The sequence below is a fragment of the Idiotropiscis lumnitzeri genome, chromosome 19 (genome assembly GCF_059441095.1).
Source record: "Idiotropiscis lumnitzeri isolate Australia: NSW breed Sydney's pygmy pipehorse chromosome 19, RoL_Ilum_1.0, whole genome shotgun sequence".
Classification (NCBI taxonomy): Eukaryota; Metazoa; Chordata; class Actinopteri; order Syngnathiformes; family Syngnathidae; genus Idiotropiscis; species Idiotropiscis lumnitzeri.
Genome location: NC_142409.1, coordinates 10,615,280 through 10,641,824, shown reverse-complemented (window position 1 = coordinate 10,641,824; position 26,545 = coordinate 10,615,280). Strand labels below are relative to the sequence as shown.

Genomic DNA, 26,545 nt, shown 5'->3' with positions numbered 1-26,545 from the left:
ATTACTAGAAGTGGTGCCCGACTTGATCTTGCGAGAGAAGAAGCAGACCCGCGTCGGGCTTCGCTTCTCAGTTGAACACGACATCCAAAATATACACTTGGCCATTCCATTGCCCCGAGAAAACCACGTGACACTACGGCGGCGTGGACGCAGAGCAGGCTCGCACGCCGAACGCTTGAATGGCCTCCAGTGTGCTGCAGTTCCTGGCCTGTGTCACTGCCACGACGCCGAGCCGAACCGCCAGGGCAGTCCGCCTCGGGACGCGAAATGTGGCCGCGAAAGGGCCGCCAGTTGACACGACGCAGAACTTTGACTTGCTTCTTCCATTATGTAATGCGTGGGGGACGAGCTGACGTCAATTAATCCATTTTGTACAGTGCTCGGCGAGAGACACCTAAGCGCAAATTTGGTCACCATTTACGCTCACTCGTGTTTTAAAAATTTTGGTGGAAACCACACGAGCGCAGAAAGAACGTGCGAACTCGAACCTGGAACCTCTCAATTATGAGGCCGTTTTTGGTAACCACTCGTCTCGTCGTGCTACCCTACTAAAGACTGAGTTTATTATATCTACCTGAGATGTACTCATGTTTTTGATTTTTATTTAAATTTGACTTATTTTTTGGAAACCAATCTTTGGCTCGCTTCCGGTGCGTCATTGTTTCCATGGCAACCGTTTGACCCCCGCCCCCAACAACTGTTTTTTTTCCTCGACACGCACAACATACCCGAAAGCAGGTTGGATATATTTATATGAGTATATATACTTTTTTTAACGTTTTAAAATTGTTTTATGTGCGTGTACTCGACGTCAAATCGTGGTAGTTGACGTAATCTCGTGCTAGCCAAGTTAGCATCAATGGCTACTCACGTGATTCGATTCTATCACGACTTTGGTGAGAGTTGTATATTATCCTATGAATTTAGTTTTTTTAATCGTGTGGTACAAGAAGCAAAGCGGTTTCTCTGGCGTAGCCATGTCGTGATAAATGTTGAAATGACAAGTGAAAGTGAATTGTTTGGTCTTATGTGACGTCACCACAACACCGTGACGTATGTCACATCGTCGGACCAACCTGAGGCACGAAATCACTTTGGTAGGTAATTGCTGTTTCTCTGAATTAGTGGTGATGTGCATTTAGAGAGGTTGGGGCAGGACTGGCGGACCACCATGGTAACCTTGACCACGGAGCTCATAGTTAAGTCCAGAAACTTCCAGAAAAAGAAAGGCCGCCTCTCCCTCCAATACAACCTGAGGACCCTCACCCACCTCCACTTCTCCGGGCACAACATTGAGCACATTGTGAGTCGTACCAATTTTTTTTTTTTAATTGGAAAATCAAAACAGGCTGATTTTCGTAAGATAAAAAATATCTGGGCCTTTAGGTCTCCTCTTATTTCTGTGAATCTGCATCACTCTGAACAAACGGAGGCCTTATAATGCGCTGATGGTTCCCACTTGAGAGGGCATCTGCACGCTTAACCTCATGTTTATTATTGTGGTTTGCACTTTGCAATGGTGTGGAAGTGCTGCTGTTTTAGCTGTTTCAAATAACCCCCCCCCCCGTGCTGTGGTCCCCAAATGATGTTTGCCTTTTTGTGCCGATTTTGCTTAGGGCGACCTCTCGGCATGCCAAAACCTGAGCGTCCTCTACCTGTACAACAACCGCATCAAGCGCATCCAGAACCTGGACTTCGCTTGCAACCTGACCCATCTCTACTTGCAGAACAACAACATCACACACATTGACAACCTGACCCATCTGCACAAGCTCTGCAAACTGTGAGTGGCATTTAATTATTATTTTTTTTCTTCCCTCACTTAATTTACATTTCATGCGTGCGCGTTGCAGCTTCCTGGGCGGTAACAGTATCTCGCTTCTGGAAGGTTTGGAGGGCCTGGGGGAGCTGGAGGAGCTTCACATGGAGAGTCAGAGGCTGCCCCCCGGGGAGAAGCTGCGTTTCGACCTCAGGACCTTGCGCTCCCTGGCCGTATGACCCACTTTTCTTTTTTTTTTTCCGTACTGTACGAACCATCCAGGGCGCACTTGAAAATGATGTCGCGAGGTCAGATTAGAGGCGTAAAACACACGCGTGTGGTTGGAGATACCTCGCGGGTTGGTGGTCCGTGTGAAGGGGATGTTGTTTGATGATGTCAAAGAGGCCTGTGTGGCTCAGGTAACGGCCCGGGATGTGCCGCGCTTCGTGTTTGTTTAGATCATTCAAAGAAATTGCTGTGCAAATTGAAACCGTTCCAGATTTTTTTTTCTTTTTTTGTCGGCATGTTGCCATTACACAATTTTATCAAGGTGGCTTAGATAGTAAGAGGCTGACGGTTAAAACAGCAAATACGGCCTTAGCGCACTTAATGCCATTGACGGATAAAGACGTCAAAGATCCTTTTTTTTTTTTTTTTACTTGGTTGGTAGTGAATGAGTTGTTAAGAACTACGTTAAAGTCTCACGAGAAGTCTCGGAAGATTTGTTCACGTCTTACAAAAATATGCAAGTGTCGAACTTTTGCCTGAACCTGAAGTCTCACCAAATATGCCGAAGTCTCGCGAGATTTGCTAACATCTTGATTCACGTCATGGACGATGACGATTTCAACTCACATTTTTATATATATTGCAATATATATTTATTTCCCAAATTCTAAATCACTTCATGTTGCTGTTTTTTTCTCAATATTGCACAATGGGCAAACTTTTTTTTTTTTGTTGATCCCAGAAATCCCTGCACATCTTTAACATCAATAACAACAACATAGACGACATCAGCGACCTGGCCGTGCTGTGGGAAGTCCAACATTTTTCCGCCGCCGACAACAAGCTGCACAACGTGGAGGTAAAAATGCTCCTTTCCCTTGAAGTCCGTCGGACGCGTGATTAGCCGACGGCGCTCGCGTCGCTGCACGCAACCACGCGTGAAATGATATGGAGATACGGGTTCTACACAACCAAATCCTGCAAATCTAACCGTCGGCTCGAATGACCCTCTCGGGCTTGGAATTATTCAGCAAATCAGCGCGGCGCTCCCTGGAGGATTTTGCTCGCTGACAGCTTAAAAACGAGCGCCAGTTTTCCTCCCTGACGGGTTCTCTCAAATCATATTTGGGAATTTGTAAAATGGCGTCGTCATTATCGGGACTGCCAGACATTCTCCCAGTACTTAAATAAAATTCACTACTTGAGAGAGATTCTACATCAGTGGTCCTCGACCACGCCCACTTTGGACCGTGCCGCCCAGATAAAAAAAAAAAAAGACTTTGTTGATAATTGTCTCTGTCGCATTCCGCTAATTTAAAATTCATCGCGCGTCTGAAGCAAAATATTTTTGTGCGGGCACAACCCACATTAGGGTTTTGATTTGAACCAATGAGGATCACTTCCTGTTTGCCACCGATGACACTTTGATTTGAACAACTTCATTATTGTCTTTTTTTTTTTTTTTTTTTGGGGGGGTGTGATATCTTCAAATTTATACAAGCCGTCTGCCTCTATTGATCCCACAAAGACAAGCCTCCAAAAAGGATCAATCGGCGCTTCGGAAAAATGGATTTCCACCCCCCACGCCCCCCCTTTTCCCAAAAATAGATTATGACAGGCAGTCAGCCCGGGTGACAAATGGCGAGCGTCTTCATCCTCAATCGAAGCCGCTGGTCAAACGCGGGTTCATAACCGGCCCATCATTAGCTCGACTGAGCCCGAACTTGCAAGGGGGGGGGGGGGGGGGGGGCGGCGAGGGGGCTTCTGACTGACGGCCCTGACACGATCATTTATCAAAGCCGTGCTCAGGGGCGCCCCCCCACCCCCTCTTCTCAACTGATTGCAGCGCCACTCGGCAAAGTGGAAGCGCTTTGGCCAAGACAGGAAGGCAATGAACAATCAGAGCGTGTCCAGAGACTGTTCATATTTCCACAGCTTGGATTAATGTGCCTTTTAGAGAAACATACAAGTGAAGACCCCCGAGGGAGGGGTGGTGGTGGTGGGGGGGGCACTTGTAGTTAACACGACACCGGCGACAGTATTTATTAAAACAAACTCATGTGTTGCTTATAAACTTTTCATTAAACATCCTTCTGTGTTTGTTTCTGATTAAGACCGAGCAATTTATTATTACAAGAATCTTTGTAAAAGAAGCAAAGCATTTTGCGCTAAGAGCTCAGATGGTCTTTTAATTAATTTTTTTCCTCCCCCCCACTTCAGGAGCTTGAGAACGTGTCGGGGTCCTGGCCTTGGCTCGTTCAAATGGATTTGCGCGGAAATCCGGTGTGTAAAACGGGCAAGTACAGAGACCGACTGATCACGGCGTGCAAGGCGCTCGGTAAAGTAGCTCCCGTCTTCGAAAGGTTCCACGGCCAAACGAGCCGGGGCTCATCGTTTGTTTTTAATCCGCCGGCGCAGAGGTGCTGGACGGCCGCGATATTCAGGAGGTGACCAGAGAGTTTCTCGTCAAATGGGAAGCATCCAAAGAAGCCAAGAAGAAGGCGGCGCTATTGAAGTCCGCTGCATTAGCGAGTAAGGCTCTGTGTTAGCGTTCGAAACATTTTTGATTTGCATTAAATGTTTTAATTTATGTTATGGGACTTTTTTACTGCAATTAAATAAAATAAAAAAATCTGTACATTTCAGTTGAAATTAACTTTTAAAGGTTAGGTTTCATTATACATTTTAATTCAATTGTTTTTTTTTTTTTGTATTTTTATAAAGTATAGTTTTATTTTTCATTTTAGTTTAGTGTCAATGAAATAATATAAACGCAAAATCTGCCAACTGTGTTTTAATGTTGCTCATTATTGATCAAAATGTTCCAGAAAATAATTTTCACACATTGATGATGATCACATTACCTGTTTTATTGTGTCAATAATTAAGTAGCGTTTGACGTGGAAAAAAAAAAAATATATAAAAATGACAATGCGATGTGTGTTTGTATGTGTTGCAGATAACGTCAGCAAAGGTCACGGTGCGTATCCGCCTCACGTCTGCTGCCACGCTCGCGCGCAAGGATGGAAGCCGCAGCAGCAGCCTCACAGGTCCATTATCGTTTTTTTATTCATTTTGTCACAATTTAAGTTTGAATTTAGGCTTTGATTATTTTTATTTTTTTTTACCCTCTTTTAGAGTGCAGCAGTTAAAAAGCTCTCTGTGCAGACAGCTCAACCGTATGGCCGTCACGTCGGACGCAAATAAAAAAATAACCACATAGACTTGACGGATGAATTAAAATGTGATTTTTTTCTTTTTATTTAAATCTTTCTGAAAACTCAATTGCATGAACCAACCAGGATTTTTAACATTAAAATTGACTTGAAGACTTTTTTTTAAAATTTTTTGTTATTTTCTTTTCATAGAATGAAATGTTTTGTCTTGATTATTTTTGCAAATTGTGACACGGGCGTCCAAGTGGGAGACGTGTAATTAGGCAAATCAGCTTACTTGACCTTCCGCTACTTTAGCGGCGAATGAGTGGACTCGCAGGATTAAAAACAAAACGGAACCTTTTTCACTACTTGAAAAAAAAAAAAAAAGTCAATGAAAAGCTATATTACATTTATATATATTACAGTTGTGAAAGAATGAGAAAAATATTTTGTGGCCTTTTTTGTAACAGTTCTATGGAGCCTATTATGACTAATCGCTTTCATTAATGTTTTCCCAAGAGACATTCATTAAGAAGCCTCTGAAGAATTTCCTCACCGTTGATTACTGCAGATTTAGTCCGCCAATTTAAATTTTTTTTTTTTGAGTACATATATCACCTTCTGAGCTTGTCTTCACGCTCTACTGCAAGAAGCCTTTTGACGGACAGGCCTTTCATCCTTCCAGCAAAAAAAAAAGGGCCCCATTTTGTGATAGGCCAGCGAAGGCAGCCAATTGGGAGCGAGACTGCGACCCAAAGCAGCGAGAGTGGAAAAGGGAAAAGGCAACTGGCCGCCCTCGAGACACAAACAAGGAGACACAGAAGAGGACAAGTTAGTCCGAGTCACAGTGGGGTGGAAGGTGATTTAATTAGATGGTGAAATCCACTCGAGGTGGCGTGGAGCATCCCGATTCGGAGACAATTCAGAACATTTTTTTTTTCCAGAGGGGTGTTATGCAGTCTTTAAATGACGCCTGCTTGGAGAAGTAGAGGTGAGTCTTGACACTGTTTATGGACATGCTGTTTACGCTGAGTTTATTTTCTTAACCCGCCTGTTCAGTCACGGGTCAAATTGACCCATGTCACCATATCGTAGCACTCCATTTTCCTCAGTAGCCAGGTTTGAGCTGTCGGACCATTTAGAATTTTGTTTAATATAAAAAGTAATTATTTGATATGGAAGTTTTAACATTCCTGTTGCGGGTCAAATTGACCCGCAGTATTACAGTATATCATATTGTGCCATGGTGCAGCCAGGTGAGTGCAATTGGCCAGCTCTAATTTTTTTTTTTACGTAAAAGTTTAACGCTTATTTTAAATAGGTTGTATTGACCAAGAACATTCTTGCTGTCTCTGAAAAGCAGCTTGTGTCATTTGAATAAAATTTTAAGCAACTACCAACATTCTGTTACCACTACTTTAAACAATAAAAGTTTTGGCACTTACTTTTTAAGGAAGAAATTAGAAATTTCACACAATTACTGTAAAGGAGTTAAACATGTTTTTTTTTTTTTATGGGTCCTTTTGATGAGAAAAATCAAGCCTTCTTACAACTACTTTTCTCATTCAAACATTTTTAAACGTGGTTTTCTTTTTATATATAGAAAACCGACTATCCTATTTTGTAATGGGCCAGGTTTGTGACGTAATTATACAACTGAATATCGTGTAGCCCAATATAGAGTAATTGCTCAAGTCATTTTGAACTTGCTGTCACAATTATCAATAATGTCAAATAGCAATTCTTGTAAAGCTGTTGCTTTTTTTAATTGTCTATCATTTTTCAGACAGCGAGAGCTGAAAAAATGGTGCAGGTTCGTTTTCGTTTCTAGAAAACGTTCAAAAATGCTTTGCTAATTATGCTACTGGGCGATGTATTTTATTTTATTTTTTGCTACCTGAATTAGTAAAGTGAACAGTTTGCGAACTTGACTTGTAAGGTTAGCAAGATGGTTGGGAGGCAGACGCACCGAATGGACAGCGGCAATTGCTCCGTGGCGGTGGTGGACGACAGCCCGGACTCCAGCCCGGCGGGCCGGGTGGTGCCGGTACCGCCGCCGCCGCCGCCGCAGCAGGCCGGCGGAGGAGGAGGTCGGGGGCGGCCGGCGGCGGCCAACGCGGCGCGGGAGAGGAGCCGCGTGCAGACCCTGAGGAACGCCTTCCTGGAGCTGCAACGGACGCTGCCGTCGGTGCCGCCCGACACCAAGCTGTCCAAACTGGACGTGTTGATACTGGCCACCACCTACATTGCCCACTTGACTCGAACTCTGCAGGAGGAAGGCGCCGACGAAGGCGAGAGCGCAAAACACACGGAGGCGTTACACTCGCTCAAGGGGGAAGGATACTTGCACCCGGTCAAGGTCAGTGAGCAAAAAAAAAAAAAATAAATTCTTCTGAGGATGACATTTTTTTGGAGAATATATTAAATACAGTCACGAATGTAAATTTCAATTCTAACATGTATATACATATATTAGGAATTACTATAAAATGTGTATGCAGTAGCACCCATAATATATATTGTTAGGTGTGTTTTATTTTTCTAATTAAAAAAAAATCAAGTCGTTCTACCAGTAAAGTATAACAAAGAAAATACATTGTATTTATTAATAATAAATATTTCAGTACTCGTCAAAAGTTTGGAAACACCTAGAAATTTATGCACAGCTGTGAGGTGAAAGTCATTCCAGGCGACGAAGCATCATCCACATCATTAAGATGACCGAGAAAATAGAAGTCAAAAGAAAAAGGTGGCTGCTTTGAAGAATGTCAATTATAAAACATCTTCTGTTTGGATTAATATTGTTTTTTTTTAGCAAACAATTCCATCAATATTTCTTGATCTCAGTCATGACTTATGTATGGATCTACAAATAAAGAAAAATTCCCCCAAAAAACTGATTTGGAGGATGTTTCCAAACTTTTGACTGGTGCTGTATTTGTAAGATCATTTTACATTTTGTACATTTTATATTTTTAAGAGTCATTGATGTTGTTATTCTACTTTTTCTAATAATGTATCTAATATTTTTACTACAGAGTTTAGTTGTAGAGTTTGAACCTAAACACGTACGGCACTTTGGAGAATCTGTTATATTGAGTTCAAAACAAATGTAATCTATCACATTTATTCGTGACAGTTTATGAAATGTCTCCTAAAGGTTGTTTTGATATCTCGTTACAGAAATGGCCGATGAGGTCCAGATTGTACGTGGGAGCGAGCGGTCATTTCCTGAACAATCCTTCGGAATCAGAGAACCGAGGCCCATCGTCCTCATCCTCCAAGTAACACATCCAACTGGTCGCCATTTGCATGAGTGGCGTTGAAGGACACGTTCATTCCGCTCTTTCTGTACATGGAGATGCTGTAAATTAATATATGATGTGATGTGTTTTTCCTCAGTATTGTCGTTTCAGTCTTGTTTGCATTGTGCCGCTCCAGAACCCCGCGCCGACCCGCCCCCTTTCCCCCTCAGTATGATCTTTGGCTATAATAATAATAATGAGCCCGTCATGCTTGGAGTGTGCACTTTCAGCTTGAGACATTTGCACTAAAATGCATGTGTGAATAACTTAACATCTGTCATGTGAAGTGGTCTGTCAGAGGGTCAACAATAGGGGGGCTCCCAGTCTCGTGTTCCCTCCTGTTATGTTTTTATTTTTTTTTTCAAATACACACGCATGCTTGGAGAAACTGTGTTTGTGAATTAAAAGATCAACTGTTTGGAAAGGATGTAATTATATTGTGCCATATACTCAAACAAGGCTATTTAAGAGAAGTAAAGAGCAATGATAACTGAAAAGTGGTTCATCATTTCTTGCTGGCAAATAAAATGTTTATCCTCAATCATTAATAAGAAGTGTCTTGAATGGTTGTAAATCATACTACGAGTACTATGTGCTACTAGTGTAATCATTTCAAATAATTTTACATTCCAATTTATTTTATGACATACATTTATTTTGAATAATTTAAATACGTTTATGGGAACATATTTTTATATTACAACATTTATGTTTTGATGAAATAAATTGGATATATTAATCAAGATATTTAAACAAATGTTTAGAATGTTTTAATAATATATATATTTAAATATATTTACGTTACATAATTTACTGTATAATGTGTACGCTCTAGAATAATTTAAAACATTCAAAATAATTTTGTTATTCAGTATTTCCCATTTTATCATAACTTTTTATTCCACTCATGAAATCAAAACGCTAACATTAGCGGGCGACGTGAGCTCCGCCACTCCAGAGCGGAAGTCCCGCCCTTTTCAACCGGAAGTCCCTCCTTTTGAAGATGAAAACGAGAGGAGCAGACAGCAGAGCCTCGCAGCTCCTCTCCTCAATGGCAACTCGACGGTGAAATTTTTTTGGGGGGGCGATTCTACGACCGTGTGGCGATGCTTGTTTGTTCAAAGGTGAGTTGAGGGACTTTGCTTGTCGTCGTCTTAAGACGAACAGCGCGATATTAGGCTGGAGGCTGAATGTTAGCTGTAGCATGTAGCTTAGCAGCTCGCGTGATCACCACGTGGAAGACGAGCGAACCTCGTGTAAAAAGTTTCGCTTTTTGGTCTGAAAGAATCGGACAAGCAGTTCTTGAGGAGTAATTTTGATTAGTAATAATTAAAAGTAAGCAGTAAGATATATGAAAAATGTATATATTGAGCTTTATTTTACTTGACCATCAATGAAATTATAAAACCTAAGCACATCGTTTGATTAGTGTTTTTAAGATTGCTGTGACATTTCTCATGTACCAAAACCAAACTTAGTTACAGCAGCATAGTAGGCCTAAGTGCTCGCCAAAAAAAATCAATGCACAGGTTTTCTTAAGTCAGCATTGTGAGCCGTAATTATATGGTAGTAGTAGGCATGCACAACTTTTTAATTTAAATAATTCATGTTTAAAAACATTTAAATGCAGCTGACCCGAAAATAATCTGCCTTCATTGTCACACAGTTTTAAATTAACCCCCCCCACAAAAAAAATCTAAACTTGATTTTCTTGCTGTAATTGTAAATATCATTTATGCTAATATTTTGTTTGTACTTATGCTTTTTTTTTAGTATTTTATTTTGCCTTTAAGTTATTAATGTACATACGTTTCCTTGTAGCCAATGTCAAATAACTGGAATTAACAAAACTAAGTCAATGATGTCTTGGTGAAGGCTGCAATTGACTTTGGGTCAAGTTTGTCTTTTTGAATCCTGCACCTCCTCCCTTGGGGTGCAGTTATTAATCTTGCGGGCCGACAGATGAAAGTGTCTATATTTGTAGTTGGACAGGAGGGACGTGGCCTCTCTGCCATTATTTATCCGCTCCTTGCGACCAGAGGATGCAAAATGGCGGCAGAGGTGGCGACCCGCTGTCGAACCCTCGGCCTCAGGCGCGCCACGTCGCTCGTGCTCCCAAGCTGTGTTATGGCGCGCACTTTGACCTTTGGGTAATCCGTCAGTAGCTTTTCTGCTAATCAATAGCTCTCACATGGGAGGTCATTAGTATGTTTTTTTTTTTTTTTACCATAAATGATCGGGCATTATTTGTCAAGGGAGCTCAAACCACGGCCACTCTTGCAGCGTGAAATGATGAGTTCGCCTTTTCGCCGTTTACCCATCAGACAAATGAGTGGTGAGACTGTGACAACTGAATAACTCGCTGCAAGATGGGAGCCATTTTTGACAAACGTGTAAAGAATTACTGTCAATGAATATAAAAGTGATATAGCTTTTTTTTTTTTCCCTTGCTACAGATCCGCAGATGGACGGCGGTGAAATATGACCTCTGCAGTCTCTGGTACGTCCACTGCCCAAACTATACCAGCCCAACGAAACCCGTCTTGGCATGAGCACTAATGATGAGTTGACATTTTCGCCGTTTACCCGTCAGACATTAGAATGGTGACAGCGTAACGACTGAATGGCTTAATGGAAGACGATCAATGGATTTCTCAATGCACAAACACAATCGTAGTATGAAAGTGACTCCTTTTTTTTTTTTTTTTTTTACTGCAGATAAGTGGCGACATTGACGGACTGTAAATTGGAAGGCTTTCTTCATCTTGTCTCTGGTAAGAAAAGTGTCTAAATGACTGCATTTCCTCAAATAGTGGCCTCCGTTTAATAGCCTAGTTGTATTTCTTTTTTAACTGCACTTGTATTTTGTTGCAATCGATATTCCATCACGTGCCACTTGTCCAGCAAAGCATGGCACCTGTAAAGCTGAAATACAAACAAGTGTGGTTCAATAAGAGTTAAGGCGGTCAAAACAGCCACTAGTCGAGGAAATGCAGCAAAAAAAAAAAAGGATCTCGTCACACATAATGATGAGTTCACCTTTTCGCCGTTTACCCATCTGACTAAATGGTGGTGACAACGTGACTACTGAATTTTGTGCAAGCAAGCCAGAAACATTGGTGCTTAATTGTCTCGCATTTTGAAAGTGACGTGCTGCTTTCCGTTTGCAGATAAACTGCGCTGTTAAACCCAAAAGGAAAGCGAGGTTGAATTTAGCTCATCTCGGGTATGTATATCAAACTGTCACATGGTGTCTTAAAATGTCCTTCTGTCAAATAAATCCTTCGAAAAATATCACTGGTGCTTACTTATGAGAACTGCTGTGTTTGTATTTCTCGGGGCGCTCGTCCGTCACTCCTCCGTCACGTAGGCGTCTGCTCGCGGTGCGTAGGCGTAGATGAAGCGTAGGATGTCCCGGTGGAGTTGCTCCAAAGCTCGGTCTCTCCTGAGCAGGCCGTCTGCATCTCCCAGCTCGCCGGGAAACACGGCATCGGGCGGGGTAACGAGCACAGACGTCCCTGTGGGGGGGGCAGCAGTGGCCATGTAAGTTGGGTCGCGCGTAGGACGTGTACTGTCCTCATGAAATGTGGCTGCGTACCGTGCTTGAGGGTGACAGAGTTCTCGCAGAGGAGCACCGCAATCACCGCGTCTTCCTCCAGTACCTGCCGTCGCAGGCTTAATTTGCAGTGGGCCTCCGCCAAAGAGATCCTGTTACAACAAACATGAAAAGGATCACTTTTTTTTTTTTTTTACGGTTCTATTCATGATTAAAACTAATTAAATGAAGCAGAACATCGGAGATTTATTTTAATCCTAAAATATTTCAAAACGTGTAATTCAATTAGTTCACCACATTTGATGAAAAATAACCTTTTGTGGCTTACTTGGGACGATTACGCCACCAAGTGGATCATGATGGTACTGCACGCATCCGTTGTAATTCACTTTGGATTTAGTTTACCATCCATTGGACTATTTTAGTCAAAAGGGACTTTATTTTTTACTTTTGGGAGGTATTAATCAGTTCTTTAGGGGTCCCAGAAATGAAATCTTCAAAACATTTGCCAGCATGTGGAGTAGACTGCAGCTTACAACAATTTGATAGAAGCCACGGACATCTTGACGCTGTGGCTTTGCGAGCGGACGGCGCGGCTGGCCATGTAGTAACCATGGATCATCATCTGGGCACTGACGCTCAGGTCCACTTTGAGGTTTTGCGCATGGGCCACCAGCTGGGAATACAGAAAAAAAAATTGCGTCAATGCATGGGTGGACTTTAAAGTCGTGTGTTGCATCACCTCCTTGTAGTCTTGACTGGAGAAGTTCACCAAGGATGGGTAGAGATGTTCCCCAGGCTCAACTGCTTGTCGGAGGTTGTGGACGGCCTGCGCGAGCGCCGCCCGCTTCCCGGCGTTATCCACGCATTGCACCACCAGGCCAAAGCTGTCTGCAAGCTGAGGCGGAATCGCACCCATTTCCTGCCCGCAAAGAAGAATCTGCTGCTCTGAAGTGTTCGGTCAGATTGTCAGAAGTGACGCTTACCGCTGCTCCCAGCGGGGCGTCGTGTGTCCGCCCCAAGCGGCGAGCAGGGTGAGTGGAGTCTGTGAGGGCCCAGAAACTGCATAAGACTGGGAAGCAAAGCTGCTGGTCCACGTCCTCTCCGTACTTCTTGCCGGGGATGAACACGGACACAGTGCGGCTGTCCAGAACTGAAAGCGGCGACATGATTTGAAGGGAGACATTTTGAACATTATCAAATTCAGTTTACCTGACTGAATACCGTCCAACTCGTCCTTTCGGAAGCCACTTAAATCTCCCAGCATGCAAACTCCACCGCTGGCCAGCAAGGCGGAGCCGGCGTGGATGTTGGCGGTGCCTGCCCCGTGTTCGTCCTGGGACAGGGACGCGAACAGCTTCCCCGAAGCTGGATGCCGCACGCCGCGACGTGCCAGGCTCAGGCCGTATGCCATCAACCTGCCAAATAAGTTTCCTGGTGATTAATTTGTTTTGTGAACATGCAGGAAAGTCAAATCTGGAATAACAGATTGATGCGTGCATTGGCCACCAGGTGGCAGTATAACAGACATGGAAACGGTCATAACTGCTCAATAAACAGCAGTAAAACACATGCAGGAAAAGCTGCTCTATATTTCAGCAAGCACCCTGGTCACAATATGCAAAAAAATAAAAATCATTCAGACCCTTTTACCTGTCCAGTATGAGTTTGTCGTCTGTCGTGACCAAGAGATCCAAGTTGAAAACTGCGTTTTTCTCGTCTGCTCCTGTTTGCACCAAGCTGAGCAACAAGCTGAGCTTCAAGGTGTTGTAGAGACCCGGAGGAGCCACATTCAGACCGAAGCAGTGCGCGAGCATGGCGCAGAACCTCCAAGGAGAATCTCTCGTAGCTTTGAGCAGCTCCTTGAACTTGCTGTTGATTTCTTGGGGATCTACAAGTGCAAATGTAGAGTTCATATTTTGTTAAAGGACATTTTTTGGGAGGTTGGATCCAAAATTTTGCTTGGACTTCATTTAAAATGAGCAATCACGCCACCTGGTGGCCAATATTTTGTGCTCGTGTGTTGAGTTGATTGGAGCAGGTGTGTGTGGGAAGGAACGTTTGGATGGAAAACTTCTCAGTTGGGCCTGTGGGCTATTTTCTTTGATTAGCGACGTCATTTTTAAGTCTTTAGATTTTTGAGGACCACACAACACGAATCCTCACTTTAATGCATCAGGAGAGCCCAAGGGAAGAAAAAAAAACGGAAGTCATGTAAAAGTAAGCGAAAAAAAACTTTATAGGAGCATGTTGACGTTATTGTGTTGAATGCAAATGGTGTTGCTTCATTAGTTGGGAAAGAAAATTGACATGAAATAATCACCGGTTGTATGACGATAATCACCTGCTTGTTCAGACCGATACCAAGGACTGATACAGTTGATACTTTTGATATTAAAAAAAACAATTGTGACCAAAGCCTGATTCTTTCTGACGCGTGCATATTTGATCTCAATCGAACAGACGCTCCAAAGAGCAGCCGGCCTTACACTCTGGTTCCCACGCTTGGACGCTGTTGGCCTCGACGCTCCACGTGATGTTGGGCGGGCGGTGCACATGCGCAGGTATGCCGATCACTCTGTACAGCTGACCGATGCTCATCATGTTACACAGCTCATCTGTGAGGGGGGGCCAAACAATCAGTCCCACTGGGAGTAAAAAAAAAAAAAAAAAACTCGCATGCCATACCGGCCAATGCCAAGACAAACAAGCATGAGGCCCCTTATCCAAACAAAGATTGGGCTGTGCGCTTGTCGTAATGAGCGCCCCTTGCACTTATTAACATGTTAGTAACGGGAAGCCGGTGTATTCCCTTCCAGAATATGTTAATCCCGGGCCGCTGAGTTTTTGCTAAACCCTCCAGGGGTAGCGGCTGGATGGCGCGTTCCCAACACTTAATACCTCGGCGAGCCAGGCACAGACGTGTATTTATTTGAACTTTTACCCCCTGCAAAGTTTGTGTTCCGAAGTGAGTTTCATTTAGCAAAAGCAGAACAATATTAATGAGCGGACTCCGCCGATATGACCGCATGTAAATAGCAGAAATTAAAATCACATTTTTCAGAGTTGGGAGTGAACATAATGGATGAGGTGAGGTTTTTACAAACAAATATCGGTGGTGTAAATGTTTGGCCTGTTAATTTAGGGCACGTCTTTGCCTGGCCAATGAAAGCTGATCCGCCACAACTCACCAGCACTAATTTGATTTAGTGTTCACCCCCCCCGAAACAATGACATCACTGTATAGCTAGAACCTCTAAAATTGTGTTTAAATTATCACCACACTTTTCTTGCCATGTTTTGTTTTACGTTGTGATGCAAAGAGAGAGAATTCCACTTTTTTTGTACTCTTAGTGGTACACTTGCCATTTATCGCTTGGAAACATTTACTGTACATTTATCGCTCTAGGAATTATAAAATAGTTTCTTCGGAGGAAAGCAACTAGGCCTTGTGAGATATTTCAACCAAAACCAACTCCGAAATGATCCAGAAAAAGAAATTGGTGAATGACTTGTTTTCTTTTAAATAGATTTTGCATGTATGCGATACACTTACCTCTGAGGAAAAGTGTGACTGACTGATATCTAAGCGAGGTCTGTTGAGGGGCACGGAGGACGTTGAGTGCATCGATGTGGATCAATTCCACCAGCTGCTTGTCTGCGAAAGGGGAAAAAAATCAATTTAAATGGTAAATAGGGACTTGGGGGGAAAAAAAAAATACAGCGCTTATGGTTGGTGAGCGCTCTGTCTCACCTCCCAACACTCTGAACTTGACGTCCTCTCTGAGAGGTGATGTGCAGGCCATGCAGATGAAGTCGTTTCTCACTGTTGCCGACTCGGTAGCTCCGGCCGTGTGAATCCGGATGGTGTGGAATCCTAAAGCAAGCACGCGCAGTGAGAATTCCTAACATCCAGGACATAAATTGTCCGGCCCATCGTAATCTGAGCACTTTACCTGAAGAAAAGGGACAACGGTCGTTACTGCAGAGGAACCTGGCCCCCCGCGTGTATTTTGTGACCATCGTGGTAGCGATGACCAGGCCCTCCATGAGGACGGGCTTCATGTTGTGGCGCATGCGAGGGAAACTGGCCAGGTCCAAGACATACTCGGGAAATGGAGGCAGGTGCGTCAGCTTCAAAACGACGTGCACCTCAACAGAAGCAGAAAACAATTTGTTATATTTTATGTTTCACGCCATTTCAGTTTACGTAATTTTTTTGGCAATGGCACTTTCCGGTTTAAGCACCTGAGACATTCAGTGGGCACGCCCACAACGTTTGAGAGCGGAGACAACGCTTGGATTTCTCATGATCCTGAAGGCTCGTTTAATTATTATTTTTTCTTTCTATTATTCAAATTTGTTAACTATTTATAGTTTTAAAGGATTCTTGTCACCGGTGTCACGTAGTTTCAGGTTAAAATTATTTTTATTTTATGCTGTTTTACACAATGGTGTTGTAGTTTTTTAAAACAATGAACCAGATGACACTTGACAGCAAATGCATTATGAACTGTGTTATTTTTGTCTGCATTATTCCCATACCTGGCACTCTGTATGTATTTTCTCAACAAGTGACAGTTTCTTTATGGCTTTGAAGCAAACCTGCAGGAAGGAATAAGCAGCACCAACCAGTGAGAATGCTACGTCACTGGGTGTTGATCTTTATTCATGCCGACGGCTCCCTTACAGACTGAAACAAGGCGCTGGCTCGTCGGGGGTCGTGTAATATGCAGTCACCCAGTTCTGGGTCCAACTCAACCACATCCGAAGGATTGATGGTGATACAAAAGCGGTACACGGCCTCGTTGTGCTGAGGGTCTTCCAAAAAGAACGTGAAGCATGCTAATTAGCTCCAAGCTAACTGTCAGTACCGAAATCCAAAATGTAATTTACCATTAAAGGACTCGCAGTCTTTGGCGAGTTTCTGAAGGCCGCCACTTGTGCTAAGATACGACAGAATGGACTTTTTTAAGGTAAATATGTTGGCCATTTTTTTAATTACTATAAAGGTGAACTTTTTTTTTTTGCTAACGAGAGCTCATGAAAACCTAATTTCCATGGCAACCAAGTTCTAGAGCGCGAGAAATTATAGTGACGTCATCAACAAGAGCCGCGGTACTAGTTGTAGTAATGAAAGTAAATTCATTCGCATTCACGCACTTCATTTTCAAATGTCTTTTTCAATGTCGCAATGTCATCACTTTCTTAAAATATTTTTTGCAATACTTTCGCTGTAGGCAATATTGTTTCCATGGAAACCAACCCGAGTAGCGCCATGGCAAAAGAACGTCATCAGAAATGGACGCAAACAGGTAAATTCTTACATTAACACAATTTCTCCAATCATGACGTTTTTTTTGTTCAAATACCAACACTTGCTAAAATTGATTTTTATTAGCAATAATAATTTGTGCACATCTAAACTACTGAGTCTGCCTCTTCCAAGGCAAGCAAGACAGAGTAGAGAATTCAACAAAAAGACACTTTAAGATTTTCTTTTATTATTGTGCAGGAGCATAAACCCACTAAAGTCTTTGTAATAAAAAAACAAACCATTTAAGCAAATATGACCTGTGATACACAAAAACTGCTTTCTTGCGGTTTCAAGTAATTCTACAGCCAAGAGTCTAGAGTTCAGAAATATGAAACATGGGGTTTGTTTCACGGTAATTACATGGAAATAACAAATCTATATTAGTAGTGAATCAGTGACACAAACATATTTTACTGTCCAATTTTGTCCTTTAAAGTCACAGTGACTTTTTTTTTACGGGACAAAGTTAAGGCACATTTATGGAGTGACATCAATGCTAAATAAATGCCCTTGTTTCTTAAAATAGCATATTTCATATATATATTTATATAAATACAAATGGGTAAAAAAATTACAATTTATTTCCATCATAGTTTGTTCCCAATAAAGTCTGTTTTAAGTGCCGTTCCACATCATAGCTGCTTCCTTTGGTTTTGTAGAATAAGCGACGTAATGCAATTTTGTTCCCTTTAAGAAGTGACTGAGATGGACATATCATAGGAATGAGTCATCAGAGGGCGGGGCGTATGAGAAGCCCACAAAGGCGTCGTCGGCCTCCATCACGCTGGCGTTGACGATGGAGTGCTCCTGGGTCCAACACACAGAATTGGGCACCATCTCCTCGGTGAACTCGGGGTCAAAATTTGAGATGTCGGAGAAAGAGTTCTGTTTATTTAAAAAAAAAAAAAAAGAGAGAAAACAGGAAGAATTTTTTTTTTTGAAACATAATCAGGAAATATGATTAATATTATGGCATCAATATGGCATTTTCACACATTGACAATCTTGGGCATTTTAAATATAATATATATAAAAATACAATTAACCATAATTACCACGTTGGGCGTGAATGGTGGAGGGATCATCTTCTGTTCAAGGTCATTCCAGTTAATGGAGAAGAAGAAGGGGTGCGTTTTGATCTCATTCTGGTAAAAATAATAAAACAGAAAACTTCAATATCATTTCAAAACATGTTTAAGAATGAGTAGACAAAATAATGAATGTGTAAATAACTAATGTGTACAAAGTTTTATTTGTTAACAAAATGCAACAATTAGAAGGGGCAGATGACCAATATTTTGGGTTGCAGGGGAGTCAGCCATTCCACTAGATGGCGCTAAAACAGCATTTAAAAAATAAAATGTGACCACTCACAAAGTCGTCCCTGGCTCCCAGCCTGAGGGCTCCTTCTTTCTCCAGAAGGCCTTGCAGAAGTGACCAGGCCGCATTGGACGCGCCGGCGCGCATTACCAGCGGCTTGTGCAGAATGTTGTCGTACATCTCATGCGTGTCCCTGCTGTAAAACGGCGGCTACACAAAAGGGCGGCTATGACCTTGCAAATGCGTCATCTTGACAGTGATTTTTGTGGACAGATGAGAAGTCTCACCAAGCCAAATAGCATCTCATAGAGCACGGAGCCCAGACACCACCAGTCCACGGTGTTGTCGTACGGCTGCTTCCTCAGCACCTCTGGAGCCAAGTACTGGTGGGCGGAAAAATAAACCTGAAGTGCGCTCAGATACAATTCATAAAAACGTTACAGTGGAACCTCTAAAGTGGTGGATTTGGATTAAAAAACAAGAGTACAAATCTCGTCTAAGTGTCTCGAATTGGAGGCTCCACCAAACTAAGTGAAGGCGTACCTCGGGCGTGCCACAAAAAGTGCTGGTCGTGTCCGTCTGGGAAATGCCTTCCTTGCACAAACCAAAGTCCGTCAAAACGATGTGACCCTGTAAAAGCGGACAGGACATGTTTTCAGACGACATGTGCCACAACAAGCATTTTGTTTAGGATACACCAGGCCACTGAGACTGAGTCAAGCTATTGTTAGCGGTCCCATTCTCGGTTCTCGGATTTTCTCGCTGCCGCTAGGAGAGCTAATCCAATCACATGCGCTGTTGGAGATTGCACTAGAAAGGACGGTGTGTGAAAAGTCGAATAACGTGCGGTTGTACAAACGACTAAACTGGGACAACATTGTTGTGCTTTACTCACTTCGTGGTCAAGCAGGATATTTTCAGGCTTCAAGTCTCTGAAAGGAAAGACGACACTTTCAGTCCATTGCTTGCTTTTAAAAGTCATGTGCTGATGTACATCATGGAATAAGTAGTCCGTACCTATAAACAATGTTGAGCGAATGCAGATAGCCGAGCGCGCTGGCCATTTCGGCAATGTAGAACCTGGCTCGGGGCTCCAGAAAGGTCCGCTCTTTTTGAAGGTGGAAGAAAAGCTGACAAGGATAAAGAGTCTGTTGTTAGCTGTCATTCGAAACGGAATTTGCGACAGGGCGAATTCTGCAGGTGTGCTTTTTTTGGGGGCGGCTGAGTTTAGATTGTGCGGGAAAAATGTGGCTAATAAACAGTTTCCAAAAGCAAATTTATTTTCATTTTAATTTGCGGGTGCAGAAATGTAGAATTTCATTTGTTGAAAATAGGTGCAAAAATTGCATTTTAATTAGTTGATTTTAATACAACTTTTTAAATTAGAATTTAAGTTGTAAATGCATTTTTTTTTATCAAAAGTGAATGTCTAAAATGTAGTTCAATTTTTATTTTTACTATCATGAAAAAATTATGCTTTTATTTTATTTTTGTTGTATAAATGTTGCATTAGATTTTTTAAAATTCTGATTTATGTTTAATTCTCATTTATTTTTATTTTTCCAATTTAATGGCTAAAATGTAAATATTAAAAACCGGTAATTAGAAAAATAATCCATTTGAATTATTTCATTTTATTTTCTACTACATGGGATTTTATTTATAAAAAGGCAATTGAATATTAATCATTTAATTAATAATAAACTTTATTGTAGTAATTCAACATTCTAACGACAACGCAAGGAATGTGGGGGGGGGGGGGGTTTGCACTTTGAGCTTGCGACGTTCGCCGGCATCCTTGTCAATATTAGCACGCGTTTTAATACAAATGTCATGTTTTCTCTTGCCGACTCACTGTCACATGGCAGCTTTGAGAAGGAACATCCACAGAGGAAGTCTTGGCTTTACGTTCCAATAAGAACGCCGACTACAATTCGCCTTTCACAGTCAAATTCCTCTGACGGCGCTTGTGTGTGTTTCCCTTTTTCCATCATCAGCTGTTTTTTTTTTTTTTATAAACTCGTGACTCACGACTCACTTCCCCTCCGTTGACGAAATCCAAGACAAAATACAACTTGTCTGCGGTCTGGAAGGAGTAGTGCAGGCCCACCAGGAAGGGATGTTTCACGTTCTTCAGCAGCACGTTGCGCTCGGCCATGATGTGTTTTTGCTGAGAAAGCCAAAAATCAGCATGCGGCGCTGGAAATATGGAGGCCATCTCGTTTGAGGGCAGACTTACCTCTTTTCTGTTGAGAATGACCTTTTTCTGGAGAACCTTAATAGCGTAATACTTAGCGTCAAGCTTCCTTTTGGCCAGGAACACCTTGAATTGAAAAAAAAATTCGAGATGTATGATAATCTACTCTGTAAAGCTGCAACGGTCTAGAATAAAATATTATTTAATTGTACTTCGGGTTATTGGATTATTTGCACACCTTTCCAAAACTCCCCTTTCCGATGACTTTTAAAAAGTCAAAGTCGGTGGGTTTGGCGCTGAAAAACAGATGAGAATAAGTTGCCCGCGTACGTGTGGCCCGTCACATATTTTCAACGTACTGTGGGTTTCCAGAAGGGCCCAGGTTAATGTTTCTGGAGGATGAGTTGTTCTGTCAAAGAGCAGAGATAAAACATTAGCACGTGAGATTACAGAGTGGAGGGAAATTCGATCTTTAGTTTTTTTTTTTTTGGTTTTTTTTTGGGACTCGGCAATGACATGATCAGCAGTTCTCAAATGATTTCCAATAAGTACCCCTTAAAAAAAATACTTAGTTACTTAGGCGATATTTTAAAGTCATTCATTAGTGAGTAGCACACAGATGTCAAACTCAAGGTCCGCGGGCCAGATCTGGCCCGCCACATCATTTTATGTGGCCGGCGAAAGCAAAACGTGGTCCAAAATTTCAAATTGTGATATGTAATAATAATAATAATAATAATGTTGCAATATTCCAATTGAGTTTTGATTTCAAAAGTTGTTAGCCATTAATTTGTTGTGGATTGTAGGTCGCCAGTGTCGGATGGAATCCTTGAAACTCCAAAATGAGGATTCTTCAACCGTTCAATCATTTGTAAAAAAATTCCCAACAGCAGACAGAAAATGTGAGTTCAACTTACTTTGTCGTCTTCATCTTCGGACGCGTCCGAGTTCTGCAAGTTTTGCATTTTGTCCATGAGCAGGAAACTCCTCACATCTGGGCTGCACATTTTTTTTTTAAAAGCCCAACACAATATTTGAAAATATTAGGTAAGGAACTGGAAGTGTAAATGCCACACAGCCTGGCCTTTTATTTTTTTTCTTAAACAGGGCTGTGTAGAGTAATCAGTATTTGTCCATACTTGTTGCAAAGCTGCGGAAGGGACACGATGCCTTTGATGAACTCATGCAGCCCGGCTCGTCTCTGCTTGATGAATTCTATTTCCAAAATGGGCGCGTGTGAAAAACATTGAAGCCCGTTATCAAGCTCAGAACGGTGAACCGAGAACTCACCGGGTTCAAAGTTATCCCCGAAGATCCTCTTGGCCGGAATCTTCAAACTTAAAGACGGGAACTGTTTTTTTAACTGTAACGAAGAAGACGCTAGTGTGATGGTCGACGTTACGCCGAGTCATAAAATGGCCGCCACTGACCGTGTTGTAGAGTTTATCGAATTCGGCGTATCGTCGGAAGACGAACCACTCCTGCTGCCCGACGTTGACGATGACTTTATAAACCTGGAAAGGTGCAAAAGTGACATTTGCAGACAGTTGTGTCACCCGGGGGCACTTTGGACATACCGTGTAGCGCTTTTTCTTGTCCCTCTGCTCGTTGTGGCAGGGTATGCTGACGTTCGGCAGGCCCGATTGCTCCTCCATCTTGCGGAGGGTGAAAAAAGGTCACGAGGTGGCGCGCCGACGGTACCTGCTTGACGGCGGCGAGGAGTCAACGCTGCATCCTGCTGTGGTAAGTAATATCAACAAAACAAAACAAATATTAGAAAATAAAAAATATTAGAACTATTTGATGGAGAAAAATATAAGAGAAAAATACAAAAAATGTTAGAAAATAATTTAAAATATTAATACAAAAATAGTGACATAAAATAGAAAATATTACAATTTATTTGGGGGAAAAATGGGGGGAGGAAGATTTATTTTTAACTTCTGAATTTGAATTCAAGGTTTTGAAAAATATAAAATAAAAAATATTGACAAAAATATGGGAGAAAAAGTTTGAGATTTTTTAAAAACTGTGACAAAAGCAGTATTTGTGTTAAATTATAAATATTAACAAAATATTAAACAATTATGACAATATTAGACTAAAACAAAAAAATGTTCAAAACTAGTAGAAAATGTTGAAAATGACTTTGTTCACAAAATAAGTGTTTTTCTTTTCTTTCCTGCCATCTCTCCATATATTTAAATAAAAATTAATTCATTTAAGATGACGAGACAACTGCACAAACGTACAGTCTGAAAGTGGCCATGCGTTACGTCACGTCTTGGGACAAAGCGCTTTGTGTCCACATGTGAGCGCGTCCATTGTGTACGGTGCAATGAGGTCAGCCTCGTTTGTTTCGGAGTCCCTTTTGTCCTCGTGTGTGCGCCTGCCGTGCACGGAGGAGGAAAAAACAAACGTTTCTCTATTGATCTGGCACCAAACGCATCCTGACAGGATGCGGCATTCTGCTCACGTCCAAGTGGGAAGGGGGGGCAGTTGGGTTCTCTTTAGGATGCATCCAACGTGACACTCAGGCCTCCTTTTGTTTTGACTTGGCGTTAGGCTTTGCACCGAAGATGAGGCGGCAAATCACCCACATCACGATAATCACGATATTGCGATTTGTGATGCATGAGTTAAAAAATGAGGTGCACTTGCGCAATCCACCCGGGACCAAAGCAATAATACACAATGTAGAAATCTGTCTACAAATACAATTATTAGATGATTATTTGAAGGCTTGAGAAATATTGAAAACATTTTTCTGAATTTTAATTAATTTTAGCTTTTAGCCTTTAGCATTAACATTGTTACAGTTCAGTTGTATTTAACTTTAAATGTGCATTTAACATTTAAGAAGAACTGTTTGTTTCCTTAAACACTTATTTTTGTTAATCTTATGTACAACACATTCAAATAGTATTTAAGTACATTTTTAATTGATTTTTCCTCATTTTGAAACTCGGTGATCGGAAGTGTCGCGTCATTGATAAGGCTGTGTGAACGCACCTGTCTAAGAGGACGTCAGCTCGCAGCAAAATGCCTTGCATCTGCTCCACTCCAACGCCTCATTGACCCCAACCCGCTTTTTAACATTCCAGGAAGACGTTCTGTGCCAACGGTGGGGATAACGTATGCAATACGTACATTTGCCGCCAATGCAGGCTACTCCTACATACGGAATGCTGCAGCTTACCACACCCGGCACCAGGCACTGCTTATTGGTTGTAACCAAGAGGAATGAACCTGTTACATGGTCCCTGTGTTCAAAGCACAGCGTGAAGCAACGTGTGCTGACAGGCAGAAATATGCCAGGGCTACTACGAGGAATCCAAAATAGAACGCTTCCTTCCTAAGAGGATATACTTTTTATTCTACACAAGCAATTTGAGCGCGTGGTCTGAGCAGAAATTCACTAATTCAATAATTTCATCTGACGTTTTTTGAAAAGCAATGCTGCGAAAGAGAGTAGAGAAAACTCAGATGGGGAGTATCGATAAACATCAAGCAAAAGAAAAAATGTGTTAAGACACATCTGCTTCAGAAAGAAATGTCTTTGTTCACAATATTATCATTGTGTTAAATGGCACTTTATACATTAAAATGGATATATACAAAGTACTAGATGTATGGGCACTTGATATCAATTAGTACTTATAGACTGAATACTTGTAGTGGTAGCGGTATGGAAAAACAAGTGGTCTTGAACATTCCTGCAAAAAAAAAAACTTGCGAAAAAAGCGGAACATAAAGTAAAAATGTAAAAAATATATATAGAAAAATTATGTACGCAATTATGTATGAAAGTTTTAACAAATCCACCCATCTATAATAAATGGAAAATAAACAAATGGTTTGCTGCAGTAAATTAAAAGGCTGCTCTGCGGTTTTACTATTCAAACAGAGATTCTCAAAGTGTGGCACAGCGACCACTAGTGGCACACCAAAGAATCACTGAATCAAATAAAATACACTTAAAAGAGGAATTGCAGACAAACATGATAAATGAAAATATATCATCTCAAGAAAATGAAGCAAGTTAAAAGCCCAGTTACAGTTCTGTTGTATTTTTTTTCACACATTTAATCTTTAAGAACTGTTAGCTTTTAAATATTTAGGGTTTTTATATTATCTATTTATTGATATGAATAGAGTTCAGTTGAATAATTGAAGTACAGATTTTCTATTTCACCATATTTAGGTGCAGTGTTCATGAACACATCGGCCTACTACGCAACTGTATTTTATTGTTGGCCTTTTTTTCTTTTTTTTAGTAATTGGAGACTCAAGTGTTTTTTAAAATGACGTTCAAATTGAAAATATTTTTGAAGACGAAAGAAGAAAATAAACTAGCTTGTTTAAGCTAATTAGCTCTAGATGAACTTCCGTGTAAATATAAGTAAACAAAAACTGTGATCTGGAAAGTCGATGTTACGTAATAGCAACGTTAACGTAAACGCATATACGTACGCACAGACAAAATGCGTAAGTCAACCGCTACGAAGAACAAATTCGTCCGCACGGCTAGCCAAGTGTGACGTTAGCGATGCAAGGTGACGTTTACGTCGAGCTCGTACCTTTTGGTGTTTCCAGGCGGCGCTCCTCCGAAACCTCGGTTAAGCCAACATTTTAGGTGTTTTAATTGGGTTAAAGGAACCCGTGGCCCCCCAAAACCCTCTCCAGTACGTCACGGGTGGTTATGTACTGCTGCTACCTGTGTGATTCAGCGCAGACAACCGGGAAACATCAGTCTTTCCTGCTCCGGGAAAGTTCCGATGTAAATTCGTCACGGGACCTGAAGGCAACAGGCGTGTGAGTCGCACCTTGAATGCAAGTTTCTTTTTCCGTCATGCACTTTCGAAGTAAAACACAGGAAACGTGTAAAGTTGCGAGTAAACAACCACAGCGGGATAAGATGAGTCCGCTTATTAAATTATGGTGAAATGGGATTTAATGTTCTTTCCAAACCTCGCAAATAAGTAAAAACACATGCACACACCGTTTACCTTTTTTATTGCTTTTACACATATTTCCGGTTTTATGTAGATAGCTTGACAAACTTTACACCGATGACTCAAAAATGCAGTCGAGTCGGAAAAATGTTAAACAGCGCCGCTTACAGGCTAAGTTACAACACGCAACTAAATTTAAACATTTTCGAATCAATTATTTTGGGTTGAGGGCAAAAACGCTAAAAACTCCAGTTGAATGTATTAGTGTGGATTTGGGGCAACTAGTCAACTGTAAAACTGAGTTTTTGAAAAATGCAAAAATATTACAAGAGAAATATTGTGAAAAGTATTGGATGAATATCATTTGGTAGACACGTTATTGGATTGAATAATGAATAAACATTCTCAGAATACAAGTAAAGAGGCACAAAACTGATTTTAAAAAATGCAAAAATAAGATGGGAACCAAAAAACAGGCATAAATTCCAAAACATTTGATCTGCAACGTTGATTCAATAGTAGGGACTATTTTGTCCACTTGGTGGCAGCAAATCCCTTAGACAGCACCAGGGGGAAATGCACGCTAAATTCAAATTGAATTTATTCACAACAATATAGTTTTTCTTTTGTTGCATTTCACTTGGTTGCTCTCCTTCCAGTATGTTAAAATATCTGTCCAATCATATTTCAGCCTGTATTAGTGCCCAGGGGCTACAAAATTAATAGTGTTGGCTCCGATTAACCCCAAAT

At 41.5% G+C, this 26,545-nt stretch overlaps 4 protein-coding genes and 2 long non-coding RNA genes across 12 annotated transcripts; 4 read left to right on the top strand and 2 right to left on the bottom strand.

The window, feature by feature from the left end:
* The first annotated feature begins 188 nt into the window (after positions 1-188).
* ppp1r42 (protein phosphatase 1, regulatory subunit 42) lies at positions 189-5,330 on the top strand. Of its 3 annotated transcripts, none has more exons than XM_088282547.1 (9): positions 189-738; positions 1,143-1,303; positions 1,617-1,783; positions 1,854-1,992; positions 2,730-2,846; positions 4,208-4,325; positions 4,406-4,519; positions 4,947-5,037; positions 5,126-5,330. In XM_088282547.1, exons 2-9 carry the CDS (start codon positions 1,172-1,174, stop codon positions 5,208-5,210), a joined length of 963 nt encoding a protein of 320 aa, XP_088138673.1. In that variant the 5' UTR covers positions 189-738; positions 1,143-1,171; the 3' UTR covers positions 5,211-5,330. The 3 variants fall into 3 exon arrangements, with proteins under 3 accessions (XP_088138673.1, XP_088138672.1, XP_088138674.1); XM_088282546.1 differs by having other exon boundaries at positions 1,126-1,303; XM_088282548.1 differs by lacking the exon at positions 189-738 and adding an exon at positions 778-896 and having other exon boundaries at positions 1,126-1,303.
* A 683-nt stretch (positions 5,331-6,013) lies between these two features.
* tcf24 (transcription factor 24) lies at positions 6,014-8,837 on the top strand. Its single transcript, XM_088282549.1, has 3 exons — positions 6,014-6,136; positions 7,085-7,504; positions 8,329-8,837. The coding sequence occupies exons 2-3, from the start codon at positions 7,094-7,096 to the stop codon at positions 8,431-8,433; spliced, it is 516 nt and encodes a 171-aa protein (XP_088138675.1). The 5' UTR covers positions 6,014-6,136; positions 7,085-7,093; the 3' UTR covers positions 8,434-8,837.
* On the bottom strand, positions 6,865-17,075 carry mcmdc2 (minichromosome maintenance domain containing 2). Its single transcript, XM_088282542.1, has 15 exons — positions 16,903-17,075; positions 16,697-16,827; positions 16,552-16,611; positions 15,963-16,158; positions 15,761-15,883; positions 15,563-15,664; positions 14,496-14,624; positions 13,660-13,897; positions 13,219-13,424; positions 12,993-13,159; positions 12,749-12,928; positions 12,543-12,682; positions 12,049-12,158; positions 11,759-11,968; positions 6,865-7,411 (listed from the first exon to the last, which is right to left on the bottom strand). Exons 1-14 carry the CDS (start codon positions 16,997-16,999, stop codon positions 11,802-11,804), a joined length of 2,046 nt encoding a protein of 681 aa, XP_088138668.1. The 5' UTR covers positions 17,000-17,075; the 3' UTR covers positions 6,865-7,411; positions 11,759-11,801.
* Positions 9,414-14,541, top strand: LOC148318492 (uncharacterized). 3 transcript variants are annotated; one of them, XR_015839869.1, is made up of 5 exons: positions 9,414-9,574; positions 10,907-10,950; positions 11,169-11,224; positions 11,621-11,676; positions 14,470-14,541. It is a non-coding gene; the product is annotated as an uncharacterized LOC148318492 (long non-coding RNA). The 3 variants fall into 3 exon arrangements; XR_015839870.1 differs by lacking the exon at positions 11,621-11,676 and having other exon boundaries at positions 14,470-14,492; XR_015839868.1 differs by lacking the exon at positions 14,470-14,541 and having other exon boundaries at positions 9,415-9,574; positions 11,621-11,744.
* Positions 17,076-17,244: 169 nt separating the features above from the next.
* Positions 17,245-24,426, top strand: LOC148318490 (uncharacterized). The gene is made up of 3 exons (XR_015839871.1): positions 17,245-17,321; positions 22,458-22,583; positions 23,945-24,426. It is a non-coding gene; the product is annotated as an uncharacterized LOC148318490 (long non-coding RNA).
* Positions 17,489-25,690, bottom strand: sgk3 (serum/glucocorticoid regulated kinase family member 3). Of its 3 annotated transcripts, none has more exons than XM_088282544.1 (17): positions 25,558-25,690; positions 22,418-22,578; positions 22,271-22,354; positions 22,131-22,203; positions 21,980-22,055; positions 21,758-21,839; positions 21,200-21,249; positions 21,079-21,136; positions 20,883-20,966; positions 20,682-20,813; positions 19,661-19,773; positions 19,539-19,575; positions 19,187-19,273; positions 18,931-19,026; positions 18,698-18,853; positions 18,379-18,468; positions 17,489-18,208 (listed from the first exon to the last, which is right to left on the bottom strand). In XM_088282544.1, exons 2-17 carry the CDS (start codon positions 22,493-22,495, stop codon positions 18,038-18,040), a joined length of 1,467 nt encoding a protein of 488 aa, XP_088138670.1. In that variant the 5' UTR covers positions 22,496-22,578; positions 25,558-25,690; the 3' UTR covers positions 17,489-18,037. The 3 variants fall into 3 exon arrangements, with proteins under 3 accessions (XP_088138670.1, XP_088138669.1, XP_088138671.1); XM_088282543.1 differs by having other exon boundaries at positions 25,421-25,662; XM_088282545.1 differs by lacking the exon at positions 25,558-25,690 and adding an exon at positions 23,853-24,041.
* Between the last annotated feature and the right edge of the window lie 855 nt (positions 25,691-26,545).

What these genes read in the sequence shown, in the direction of transcription:
- ppp1r42 (XM_088282547.1), top strand. Translation starts at nt 1,172, where the DNA reads ATGGTAACCTTGACCACGGAGCTCATAGTTAAGTCCAGAAACTTCCAG. An exon ending in ACAAGCTGCACAACGTGGAG is followed by an intron (nt 2,847 to 4,207) that starts GTAAAAATGCTC and finishes CCCCCACTTCAG; the next exon opens with GAGCTTGAGAACGTGTCGGG. An exon ending in GAAGTCCGCTGCATTAGCGA is followed by an intron (nt 4,520 to 4,946) that starts GTAAGGCTCTGT and finishes TATGTGTTGCAG; the next exon opens with ATAACGTCAGCAAAGGTCAC.
- tcf24 (XM_088282549.1), top strand. Translation starts at nt 7,094, where the DNA reads ATGGTTGGGAGGCAGACGCACCGAATGGACAGCGGCAATTGCTCCGTG. An exon ending in GATACTTGCACCCGGTCAAG is followed by an intron (nt 7,505 to 8,328) that starts GTCAGTGAGCAA and finishes ATCTCGTTACAG; the next exon opens with AAATGGCCGATGAGGTCCAG.
- mcmdc2 (XM_088282542.1), bottom strand. Translation starts at nt 16,999, where the DNA reads ATGGCCAACATATTTACCTTAAAAAAGTCCATTCTGTCGTATCTTAGC. An exon ending in CCAGCGCCTTGTTTCAGTCT is followed by an intron (nt 16,612 to 16,696) that starts GTAAGGGAGCCG and finishes TCCTTCCTGCAG; the next exon opens with GTTTGCTTCAAAGCCATAAA. An exon ending in CTCTGTCACCCTCAAGCACG is followed by an intron (nt 11,969 to 12,048) that starts GTACGCAGCCAC and finishes CCCCCCCCACAG; the next exon opens with GGACGTCTGTGCTCGTTACC.
- sgk3 (XM_088282544.1), bottom strand. Translation starts at nt 22,495, where the DNA reads ATGGAGGAGCAATCGGGCCTGCCGAACGTCAGCATACCCTGCCACAAC. An exon ending in GGCCCTTCTGGAAACCCACA is followed by an intron (nt 21,137 to 21,199) that starts GTACGTTGAAAA and finishes TCTGTTTTTCAG; the next exon opens with CGCCAAACCCACCGACTTTG. An exon ending in CACCATTCACGCCCAACGTG is followed by an intron (nt 18,209 to 18,378) that starts GTAATTATGGTT and finishes TTAAATAAACAG; the next exon opens with AACTCTTTCTCCGACATCTC.